General features: G+C 39.9%; 1 protein-coding gene across 1 annotated transcript in view; it reads right to left on the bottom strand.

The window, feature by feature from the left end:
* Nucleotides 1-2,690: 2,690 nt before the first annotated feature.
* NLRP13 (NLR family pyrin domain containing 13) overlaps nt 2,691-13,103 on the bottom strand; it is a 35,558-nt gene continuing 25,145 nt past the window's right edge. The window contains exons 9-10 of the mRNA XM_068527195.1: nt 12,673-12,843; nt 2,691-2,865 (exon numbers count right to left, since the gene is read on the bottom strand). Coding sequence (XP_068383296.1) covers nt 2,691-2,865; nt 12,673-12,843 — 346 coding nt within the window. The remainder of the gene's footprint in view (nt 2,866-12,672; nt 12,844-13,103) is intronic.

Raw genomic sequence — 13,103 nt, 5'->3', positions numbered from 1 at the left:
TCCTCAAGACATTTTTATATCCTTTGTTTTATTGAATCCTCTTAACAGCCCCCAAAATGAAAAATCATTACACCAAGGGGAAAAAAAAAACTTAAGGTAGAGCCAATGTAGGATCTTGGGCCAAATATAGTATTAGGTCAGGATTCTGGAGACTGGGTACTTAATATGCTGCCTGTTACAAACTGAACCAGCATTCTAGAAGCAATGGCTCATTTGTGCCCATGAACAGTAACTCCCAAGCAACATATGGGTCAGGAACTCCTGGGGGCTGTACTCCAAGGATGTTCCATGGTAAAGCTGTGGCATATCATCATTGGATCACCACCACCATCTGTCTTCAGGGTTATTAACATCCCACTGAGACTTGATTCTCAAAAAGGACCCCTTCTCCTGTAATTTCTCCAACTCTGCTCTCACTATAGAGTACAAGTCTTTTTCGAGCCTGCAAAAAATAAAGAGATAGAAGGAGAAGAGATGATGATGGAACGGGATGATAGAATAGGCATCCCATAGAAAAGCTAACTTTTGTTTACCCTCGTATTGTATATCTCTACCTCCAACTTCACCCAGAGAGATTGGGAAGGCTATCTGAAGGCACAAGAAGCCCTTCCCAGAGAAAGACAAAACCACAGAAGAAAAAAGATGGGAAATCCCCAGGAAAGATGATGAAATAAACATAGGACAGGGTAACTCAGGTCATCATCACTGTATATAAATCTGATTCCTCTCATTTGTATTATTAATATACGTTTAACAGACTTTTGACAAAGTCTTCACATGTTCTTCTTTGAGAAGAGGTTAGAGTCTGGTTGCCCAGTGAGAAGTCCCCTCTACAACTTGAATCTCTCTCTCTCTCTCACACACACACACACACACACACACACACACACACACACACACAATTAGCAAGGGGAGACTTATCCATCCATGGTGGTCACCATCCCAGAACTTTTAAAAATGCATGACTTAAAATTGGTGCAGCCACTATGGAGAACAGTATGAAGGTTCTTTTAAAAAACTAGAGTTACCATCTGATCCTGCAATCCTACTCCTGGGCGTATATCGAGAGAAAAATCTAATTCAAAAAGACACATGCACCCCTATGTTCATAGCGGCACTATTTACAATAACCGAGACATGGAAGCAACCTAAATGTCCATCAACAGAGGAATGGATAAAGAAGATGTGGTTTATATACACAATGGAATATTACTCAGCCATAAAAAAGAATGAAATAATGCATTTGCAGCAACATGGATGGACCTCAAGATTATCATACTAAGTGAAGTAAGTCAGACGAATATATCACTTATATGTGGAATCTTAAAAAAATATATATATATACATACATATGTGTGTATACACACTCACACACACAAATGAACTTGTATTTACAAAACAGAAATAGACCCACAGAGGTAGAAAATAAACTTTACACTTACCGAAGTGGTAGGGATAAATTAGGAGCTTGGGATTAACATATATACACTACTATATATAAAATAAACAACAAGGACCTATTGTAGAGCATAGAGAACTATACGAAATATTTTGTAATAACCTATAAGGGAAAAGCATCTGAAAAAGAATAGATGTAGATACAGTAACGTATAACTGAATCACTGTGCTTTACACCTGAAGCTAACACAACTTTGTAAATCAAACGTACTTCAATTTTTTTTAAATGTATGACCTAGGTGTGAAGTTGGTAGTATAAAATCCTCAATGTACAGATTCTGACCAACTTCCCAAAGTAGGCAAGGTTCCTTGGTATCCAAGAGGATTTCTGCTAAAATGTGCTTAGTTTAATGTCTTTCTCAAAATAAATAAATAAATAAAACCACTGCTTACCTTTCTGATCTCATCTCCAGAATACTGAACCATGTGGAGAGTGTTCTAATGCTCTTCTCTCAACACCTCCAAGGGTAGCACAAAGCTTGGTCCAACCTCAGAGCCTTTGCACATGCTACTGCAACTTCCTTAGAACGCACTATCCCTCACCTCCCATCACTGTTCAAGTTCCCCTCCCGACACGTGGATTCCTCTCTCTCAGCCTCGTTGGGACTCAAGATCAATGACACCATCACAGACGTGCCTTCCCTTACTACCCTGATCACCCTTGTTTTCTATACCACAACCTGGAGTTTCCCTTCATAGCATTAATGGCAACTAACACTGCTTTTATATGTCTCAGATTTGCCATCTCCCTAAGAGGAATCCACACCCATGAGGAAAAGGCTCAGGACCATTTGTTTCCCACTGACTACACGGCACACAGTCAGTGCTGAAAAGGAATTTGCTGAGTGAATGTCTGTTGAGTGAAACAGACTAGGTACCAGAATGAGAACATTGAGGGGACTCACTGCCAAAATACACAAACGACTATAGGACCACGCCATCCAATATGGTAACCAGTAGGCACATGTGGCTATTTAAGTTAATTCAACCTAAATAAAGTTAAAAAGTCAGTTCCTCCATCACACGAAGCACGTTTCAAGTGTCTAGCACCTGCACGCGGCTAGCAGCTACTCTGTTGGACAAGGCGGATACAGACCACCTCCTTCGTTACTGAGAGTTCTGCTGGCCACCATTGCCCTAGGAAATTGAACGCAGGATAACCTGCCTGCTCACTTTAGAACATCACCCAATCCATCCCCATCTCGGCAGCTGCTTCCCCGTGTCAGCAGGGATTACCCGAGTTTCCGTAGTTTGCACGTCGATTTTTTCAAGGACGTCCACAGCGTGTTGACTCCCTCTGGCCCCAGGTCATTCCCTAGAAGGTTCAGATTAACCAGGCTTTTACTGCTTCTGAGAACTGAGGACAGAGGCCAGCAGCAATCAGGTGTCAAATTGCATTTCTCCAACCTAGGGGTGGGTGGGACAGAAGCGTGAAAGATGGTCCTCCAAGACTGAGAAATTAGAAATAAAAGTGATTCAAGATTTAGGAGGAAATATACTACTGAAACAGACTGGCTAACACATGCCAGACACTTTTCCAAGTGCTGATTCCTAACTCATTTAATCCATATACCAATCCTATAAAAGGTAGAGGACATCTTAAACCCCATTTGACAGATGAGGAAACTGAAGTTTAGCCTGCCCGAATGTGAAAGAAACAATTTTAGTATAAAGTGGATGCGTTCATTTAAAAGGCCCTGGAAAGGACTAAAATAGCATTACTACCCCTTCATTACACTTTTTCCATCTTATTTCTAAATGTAATGATACAAAAGTCTAAAAATATAGTTGGCTAGCTACTAGGAATACAAAAACGAAAGTGACAAAATGTATTACATCAGTTTAACACAGTGGAAATTTCCATCTAAGTCTATAAAGAAATGTGGTCTGTGGCTATTCATGCAAAATTTGATGCGCAAAGAGTAGAGGGAAGGGATGTATTTCCGTAGGTTGGAAGAGGTTGGGTAGATTCCAGGGGATGCTTCAGGATAAAGGTACCATTTGTTGGACAAGAAGAGCATGATGAGAAAAACACGGGCTCCAGTGTCAAACAGGTGTGCACCAACCTCTCAGGTCTAACACCCCCAGCAGGGCTTTTACCACTATTACCACTGTATTATATATCATTGACCTTGATCGTGTTCCTTGAACAGCGTTCCTTCAGTCTTCTAGGCCAGCGTTTCTCAATCAGGAGTGATTTTTCCCCACAGAGATTTGGTGATGTCTTAAGACTGGGGAGGGGCTAATGGCATCTGGTGGGTAGAGGGATGCAGGGATGCAGCTCAATATCCAACAGTGCACAGGACAGCCTGCCACCACCAAGGATTACCCAGCCCGAAATATCAGTAGTGCTGAGATTGAGAAACCCTGGTCTAGATGGTAAAGATGGAACCCAGTGTACACAAATATGGGCCTGCAGGGAGCTGCTTTAAGGCTACAACACTGGAGAATGAGGCTGGATGGAAGTGAACCGAGTATCAGGAAAGAATTCATCCTTGAAGACAATGCAGTAACTTTTGGCAGATGTTTTACTGTTTTCTGCCTCTGGGGAGGAGAGCTTAGATAGAGAGAGGGCTTAAAACCAGACCTCATTATTTTTAAAGCATAACTAGGACCCTGATTGACTTGTATAAATCTTGTGGCTTCTCCTTGACCTGCAGGATAAAGAATATTGCACCTGAAGATGCTTCTTGCAGGATAGAAATGTGGTGAAAAACAAATGGCCTCTGACTTATTTCAATTAGCATAATGTCCTCAAATTACATCCATGTCACAAATAGCAGGCTTTCCACAGAGGAAGACAATTACTGTGCGATATCACTTATATGTGGAATCTAAAAAAGCCAAACTCAAAGAAACAGAGTAGAATGGTGGTTTCCAGGGATGAGGGAAGCGGGAAAAGGGGAGATATTGGTCCAAAGGTACAAACTTCCAGTTATAAGATGAATAAATTCTGGGGATCAAATGTAAAGCATGGTGACTATAGTTAATAGTACTGTTTTATATACTTGATAGTTATTAAGAGCGTAAATCTTAAATGTTCTCATGACCAAAAAGAAAGGGCAACTCTGTGATGGGATGGAGGTGTTACCTAATGTAGGGTGGTAATCATTTTGCAATAGATAAATGTATCAAATCCGAAGGTTGTACACCTTAAACATACACAATGTTATGTATCCATTATATCTCAATAAAGCTGGAAGAAAAAGGAATTGGCTTTCGGACTAGGTCCCCGTCCCCATCTTTATTTAGCTAAATGAGCTCCTTGACTCAGTTTCCTCCTCAGTAAAATGGGTATAAAAGTAGCAGCCTCCTCATGCCTCCATGCTGGAGTATGAAGTGATGATTGTAACGTGCTTCCCGTTTCCAAGCACATAGTAAGCATTCAAACGATACCTTGCCCTACAGAATTTTTTCCTACATAGTCTTATCCCCTTTCCCTACACCCATCACTCGGTTCCAACCACATGTTATTAAATTTCCCTGCAAAATCCACCTCTGAGCCCCTGTATACGCTGTCACCCTTTGCCAAGAGCTTTCCCCCCGTTCTTTTCAGGGGCAAGAACTCAAGTTTCAAGGCTCAAGGCCTAAGCTCCTCAGTACAGTTTTTCCCAAGCGTGTAGGCAGTTTGTGAGAACAACCAGAGCCATTGCCTATGTGAAAAATTGCTATCATTTGAGCCACATTTCACCAAACATCCTATTACTTGAGGCTAAGCCATCTCAGTTTGCTGAGCAAACGCATCACATTGTGGTTAAAAATCAGTCTTTCCCTTAGATAGGAAAGATTCTCAGGGTAGGAAGCATGTAACACTGTCTCCCTCCTCGGGACCTACTCTCCAAAATGTGCTGATTAAAAGAAATAATATTTACAATAGATCAAGGATGGGGCTAATGAGAGTTAAACACTTTCTCTAAACTTGGAGCTTATTGCCAAGCAGAAGATATTTTTAAAAGGAGAACATGTCCATCATTTCCCACCTTCTTAACCAACCCCCCCCCCCACCGCCAACAAGGAACCATTTATTATTCCCTCCCCAGCCCAAGAGTAGAGACAGGGGACTTCCCACAAAAAGGAAAACATTGACTCTTGCTATAGATAGATAATAGATAAATAATGATAGGTAGGTAGGTAAATAGGGATTGATACATATATCCATAGATAATAGATGTATACATAGATGATAGAGAGACAGAGATAGATACAGATAGATGAGAGAGATGAGAGATTATAGAATAAATCTTTCAGGCAGAATGTAAATTATCGCTGACTCTAGTTAAAAGGTTAATGGTAATTCTTTGTACCACTTTTGCACCTTTTCTGTAAATTCAATATATTACCAGAATAAAAAGTAACCAAGAGATTAACCAAGATGGCGGAGTAGAAGGACGTGCTCTCACTCCCTCTTGCGAGAGCACCAGAATCACAACTGGCTGCTGGACAATCATCGACAGGAAGACACTGGAACTCACCAAGGAGGATACCCCACGTCCAAGGACAGAGGAGAAGCCCCAGTGAGACGGTAGGAGGGGCACAATCAGAGTAAAATCAAATCCCATAACTGCTGGGTGGGTGACTCACAGACTGGCGAACACTTATACCACAGAAGTCCACCCACTGGAGTGAAGCTTCTGAGCCCCATGTCAGGCTTCCCAACCTGGGGGTCCGGCAACGGGAGGAGGAATTCCTAGAGAATCAGACTTTGAAGCCTAGTGGGAATTGATTGCAGGACTTCGAAAGGACTGGGGGAAACAGAGACCCCACTCTTGGAGGGCACACACAAAGTAGTGTGCGCATCGGGACCCAGGGGAAGGAGCAGTGACCCTGGGGGAGACTGAACCAGACCTACCTGCTGGTGTTGGGGGGTCTTCTGCGGAGGCGGGGGGTGGCTCTGTTTCACCGTGGGGACAAGGACACCGGCAGCGGAGGCTCTGGGAAGTGCTCCTTGGCATGAGCCCTCCCAGAGTCTGCCATTAACCCCATCAAAGAGCCCAGGTAGGCTCCAGTGTTGGGTTGCCTCAGGCAAAACAACCAACAGGGAGGGAACCCAGCCCCACCCATCAACAGTCAAGTGGATTAAAGTGTTACGGAGCTCTGTCCGCCACAGCAACAGTCAGCTCTACCCACCACCAGAGCCTCCCATCAAGCCTCTTAGATAGCCTCAACCACCAGAGGGCAGACAGCAGAAGCAAGAAAAACTACAATCCTGCAGCCTGTGGACCAAAACCCACAGTTACAGAAAGATAATCAAGATGAAAAGGCAGAGGGCTATATATCAGATGAAGGAACAAGAAAAAACCCCAGAAAAACAACTAAATGAAGTGGAGATAGGCAACCTTCCAGAAAAAGAATTCAGAATAATGATAGTGAAGATGATCCAGGACCTCGGAATAAGAATGGAGGCAAAGATTGAGAAGATGCAAGAAATGATTAACAAAGACCTAGAAGAATTAAAGAACAAACAAACAGAGATGACCAATACAATAACTGAAATGAAAACTACACTAGAAGGAATCAATAGCAGAATAACTGAGGCAGAAGAACGGATAAGTGACCTGGAAGACAGAATGGTGGAATTCACTGCTGCGGAACAGACTAAAGAGAAAAGAATGAAAAGAAATGAAGACAGCCTAAGAGACCTCTGGGACAACATTAAACGCAACAACATTCGCATTATAGGGGTCCCAGAGGGAGAAGAGAGAGAGAAAGGGCCAGAGAAAATATTTGAAGAGATTATAGTCGAAAACTTCCCTAACATGGGAAAGGAAATAGCCACCCAAGTCCAGGAAGCGCAGAGAGTCCCATACAGGATAAACCCAAGGAGAAACACACCGAGACACATAGTAATCAAAATGGCAAAAATTAAAGACAAAGAAAAATTATTGAAAGCAGCAAGGGAAAAACGACAAATAACATACAAGGGAACTCCCATAAGGTTAACAGCTGATTTCTCAGCAGAAACTCTACAAGCCAGAAGGGAATGGCATGATATACTTAAAGTGATGAAAGGGAAGAACCTACAACCAAGATTACTCTACCCGGCAAGGATCTCATTTAGATTTGATGGAGAAATCAAAAGCTTTACAGACAAGCAAAAGCTAAGAGAATTCAGCACCACCAAACCAGCTCTACAACAAATGCTAAAGGAACTTCTCTAAGCGGGAAACACAAGAGAAGAAAAGGACCTACAAAAACAAACCCAAAACAATTAAGAAAATGGTCATAGGAACATACATATCGATAATTACCTTAAACGTGAATGGATTAAATGCTCCAACCAAAAGACACAAGCTTGCTGAATGGATACAAAAACAAGACCCATATATATGCTGTCTACAAGAGACCCACTTTAGACCTAGGGACACATACAGACTGAAAGTGAGGGGATGGAAAAAGATATTCCATGCAAATGGAAATCAAAAGAAAGCTGGAGTAGCTATACTCATATCAGATAAAATAGACTTTAAAGTAAAGAATGTTACAAGAGACAAAGAAGGACACTACATAATGATCAAGGGATCAATCCAAGAAGAAGATATAACAATTATAAATATATATGCACCCAACATAGGAGCACCTCAATACATAAGGCAACTGCTAACAGCCATAAAAGAGGAAATTGACAGTAACACAATAATAGTGGGGGACTTTAACACCTCACTTACACCAATGGACAGATCATCCAAAATGAAAATAAATAAGGAAACAGAAGCTTTAAATGACACAATAGACCAGATAGATTTAATTGATATTTATAGGACATTCCATCCAAAAACAGCAGATTACACGTTCTTCTCAAGTGCGCACGGAACATTCTCCAGGATAGATCACATCTTGGGTCACAAATCAAGCCTCAGTAAATTTAAGAAAATTGAAATCATATCAAGCATCTTTTCTGACCACAATGCTATGAGATTAGAAATGAATTACAGGGAAAAAAACGTAAAAAAGACAAACACATGGAGGCTAAACAATACGTTACTAAATAACCAAGAGATCACTGAAGAAATCAAAGAGGAAATCAAAAAATACCTAGAGACAAATGACAATGAAAACACGACGACCCAAAACCTATGGGATGCAGCAAAAGCAGTTCTAAGAGGGAAGTTTATAGCTATACAAGCCTACCTAAAGAAACAAGAAAAATCTCAAGTAAATAATCTAACCTTACACCTAAAGAAACTAGAGAAAGAAGAGCAAACAAAACCCAAAGTTAGCAGAAGGAAAGAAATCATAAAGCTCAGAGCAGAAATAAATGAAATAGAAACAAAGAAAACAATAGCAAAGATCAATAAAACTAAAAGCTGGTTCTCTGAGAAGATAAACAAAATTGATAAGCCATTAGCCAGACTCATCAAGAAAAAGAGGGAGAGGACTCAAATCAATAAAATCAGAAATGAAAAAGGAGAAGTTACAACAGACACCACAGAAATACAAAGCATCCTAAGAGACTACTACAAGCAACTCTATGCCAATAAAATGGACAACCTGGAAGAAATGGACAAATTATTAGAAAGGTATAACCTTCCAAGACTGAACCAGGAAGAAACAGAAAATATGAACAGACCAATCACAAGCAATGAAGTTGAAACTGTGATTAAAAATCTTCCAACAAACAAAAGTCCAGGACCAGATGGCTTCACAGGTGAATTCTATCAAACATTTAGAGAAGAGCTAACACCTATCCTTCTCAAACTCTTCCAAAAAATTGCAGAGGAAGGAACACTCCCAAACTCATTCTATGAGGCCACCATCACCCTGATACCAAAACCAGACAAAGACACTACAAAAAAAGAAAATTACAGACCAATATCACTGATGAATATAGATGCAAAAATCCTCAACAAAATACTGGCAAACAGAATCCAACAACACATTAAAAGGATCATACACCACGATCAAGTGGGATTTATCCCAGGGATGCAAGGATTCTTCAATATACGCAAATCAATCAATGTGATACACCATATTAACAAATTGAAGAAGAAAAACCATATGATCATCTCAATAGATGCAGAAAAAGCTTTTGACAAAATTCAACACCCATTTCTGATAAAAACTCTCCAGAAAGTGGGCATAGAGGGAACCTACCTCAACATAATAAAGGCCATATATGACAAACCCACAGCAAACATCATTCTCAATGGTGAAAAACTGAAAGCATTTCCTCTAAGATCAGGAATGAGACAAGGATGTCCACTCTCACCACTATTATTCAACATAGTTCTGGAAGTCCTAGCCACGGCAATCAGAGAAGAAAAAGAAATAAAAGGAATACAAATTGGAAAAGAAGAAGTAAAACTGTCACTGTTTGCGGATGACATGATATTATACATAGAGAATCCTAAAACTGCCACCAGAAGACTGCTAGAGCTAATTAATGAATATGGTAAAGTTGCAGGATACAAAATTAATGCACAGAAATCTCTTGCATTCCTATACACTAATGACGAAAAATCTGAAAGAGAAATTATGGAAACACTCCCATTTACCATTGCAACAAAAAGAATAAAATACCTAGGAATAAACCTACCTAGGGAGACAAAAGACCTGTATGCAGAAAACTGTAAGACACTGATGAAAGAAATTAAAGATGATACCAACAGATGGAGAGATATACCATGTTCTTGGATTGGAAGAATCAACATTGTGAAAATGACTATACTACCCAAATCAATCTACAGATTCAATGCAATCCCTATCAAATTACCAATGGCATTTTTTACGGAACTAGAACAAATCATCTTAAAATTTGTATGGAGACACAAAAGACCCCGAATAGCCAAAGCAGTCTTGAGGGAAAAAAACGGAGCTGGAGGAATCAGACTCCCTGACTTCAGACTATACTACAAAGCTACAGTAATCAAGACAATATGGTACTGGCACAAAAACAGAAACATAGATCAATGGAACAAGATAGAAAGCCCAGAGATAAACCCACGCACCTATGGTCAACTAATCTATGACAAAGGAGGCAAAGATATACAATGGAGAAAAGACAGTCTCTTCAATAAGTGGTGCTGGGAAAACTGGACAGCTACATGTAAAAGAATGAAATTAGAATATTCCCTAACATCATACACAAAAATAAACTCAAAATGGATTCGAGACCTAAATGTAAGACTGGACACTATAAAACTCTTAGAGGAAAACATAGGAAGAACACTCTTTGACATAAATCACAGCAAGATCTTTCTGGATCCACCTCCTAGAGTAATGGAAATAAAAACAAAAATAAACAAATGGGACCTAATGAAACTTCAAAGCTTTTGCACAGCAAAGGAAACCATAAACAAGACGAAAAGACAACCCTCAGAATGGGAGAAAATATTTGCAAACGAATCAACGGACAAAGGATTAACCTCCAAAATATATAAACAGCTCATTCAGCTCAATATTAAAGAAACAAACACCCCAATCCAAAAATGGGCAGAAGACCTAAATAGACATTTCTCCAAAGAAGACATACAGACGGCCACGAAGCACATGAAAAGGTGCTCAACATCACTAATTATTAGAGAAGTGCAAATCAAAACTACAATGAGGTATCACCTCACTCCTGTTAGAATGGGCATCATCAGAAAATCTACAAACAACAAATGCTGGAGAGGGTGTGGAGAAAAGGGAACCCTCTTGCACTGTTGGTGGGAATGTAAATTGATACAGCCACTATGGAGAACAGTATGGAGGTTCCTTAAAAAACTAAACATAGAATTACCATATGACCCAGCAATCCCACTACTGGGCATATACCCAGAGAAAACCGTAATTCAAAAAGACACATGCACCCGAATGTTCATTGCAGCACTATTTACAATAGCCAGGTCATGGAAGCAACCTAAATGCCCATCAACAGACGAATGGATAAAGAAGTTGTGGTACGTATATACAATGGAATATTACTCAGCCATAAAAAGGAACGAAATTGAGTCATTTGTTGAGACGTGGATGGATCTAGAGACTGTCATACAGAGTGAAGTAAGTCAGAAAGAGAAAAACAAATATCGTATATTAACGCATGTATGTGGAACCTAGAAAAATGGTACAGATGAGCCGGTTTGCAGGGCAGAAGTTGAGACACAGATGTAGAGAACGGACATATGGACACCAAGGGGGGAAAACTGCGGTGGTGTGGGGATGGTGGTGTGCTGAATTGGGCGATTGGGATTGACATGTATACACTGATGTGTATAAAACTGATGCCTAATAAGAACCTGCAGTATAAAAAAACAAACAAACAAAACAACTAATACTAAACTTTCATTGGGTTATTTGTATGGAAATATGTTAATATAAATGTTTCAGACATTACATGAAATTTCTAAAAATCTTATATGTTCTGGTATAATGTTATAAGTCATAATCCTAGTTATTACCTTAAAATGTATATCTCAGAAATAACTAATTTTCTTGTCAACTGCATTATTATGAACTTTCATCAAATTTTTAACTGTGGTCATTTTTAAGTCTTTTGTCATTTACAGACAGTTCTGGGTGTACTATGATGCTTTTGCAAATATGTTCCTATAAAAGGGTTTCATCTTTAAGAAATTCATGGAAAAGACTCTGACAAGTACAGGTTTCTGGTAACTGACTGTACTGCTGAACTGAGTGAATAAGCATTTTCAGAACTCTAATGAAAAACTGATGAACTCATAAAAGTGCTAACAAAAGATCAAGATGAAAAAAAAATTAATTACATGGGACTGAGTGAACTGATGAGGATGAGTATAATTTTTGTGACTTTCTGTCTGAATTAAAAAAAAAATCCAACAAGGACTCAGAGGCAAAGAATATACAAATCAATTTTCACTGCAAAGTAAAGGAGCTGTTACAGTGGAGGATTACTGGACTGAATGTCAATATTATGACATAGTGTGAGTGTGTTTCAGGTTTGGTAATTGCAATCATTGTTGCTTTTGTTGTGGTCGTCCATGTACAATGCTTGGTGTCAGTCTATTTATCTCTTGTAAAAATAAAATACAGTGTGTGTGTGTGAAAAAAAAAAAAAGATAACCAACAAGGACCTACTCTATAGCACAGGGAACTCTGCTCAATGTTCTGTAATAACTTAAATGGGAAGAGAATTTGGAAAAGAATAGATACATGTATATGTATGACTGAATCACTTTGCTGTGCACCTGAAACTAACACAACATTGTTGATCAACTATATTCCAATATTAAAAAAAAAAAAAGAAAAGTATCAACTCACCCAAGCGTCTCCAGCGCACAACTTGGACGTTTCAGAATCCTGCACAGCTCTCTCACCCCATCATCCTGAACATCATTTTTCCCAACATCCAGAATTTTCACATTATGATTGTACTTGAGGGCGTGAGTAAGCTCCCGACAGCCCTCCACTGTGAAAGAACAATCTGACAAGCTGCAAAATTAAAAAACATACAAAAGAGGGAAAAGTAATCCTTGAATCCTTAGTCTCCGTATATTTCAGCCCACCTCAGTTTCTTCTAAGGAAGAAAGATGCCAAAACCAGACTTCTTCTCCCGAGCCCTAGAAAGGGGAGGGTGCTGGTTGGGAGGTCTGAACCCCTGGGTGATCTATTTACCTGTGAAAGGAAGAAAGTAGAAGGAACAGCCATGGAGGCCTCTCCCTCCCTCCCCAGGCCATCGACAGGTTTGTCTA

The sequence above is a fragment of the Eschrichtius robustus genome, chromosome 19 (genome assembly GCF_028021215.1).
Source record: "Eschrichtius robustus isolate mEscRob2 chromosome 19, mEscRob2.pri, whole genome shotgun sequence".
In the NCBI taxonomy this organism is placed as follows: Eukaryota; Metazoa; Chordata; class Mammalia; order Artiodactyla; family Eschrichtiidae; genus Eschrichtius; species Eschrichtius robustus.
The sequence above is the reverse complement of the archived record's forward strand: the minus strand, read 5'-3'. Positions and strand labels throughout refer to the sequence as shown.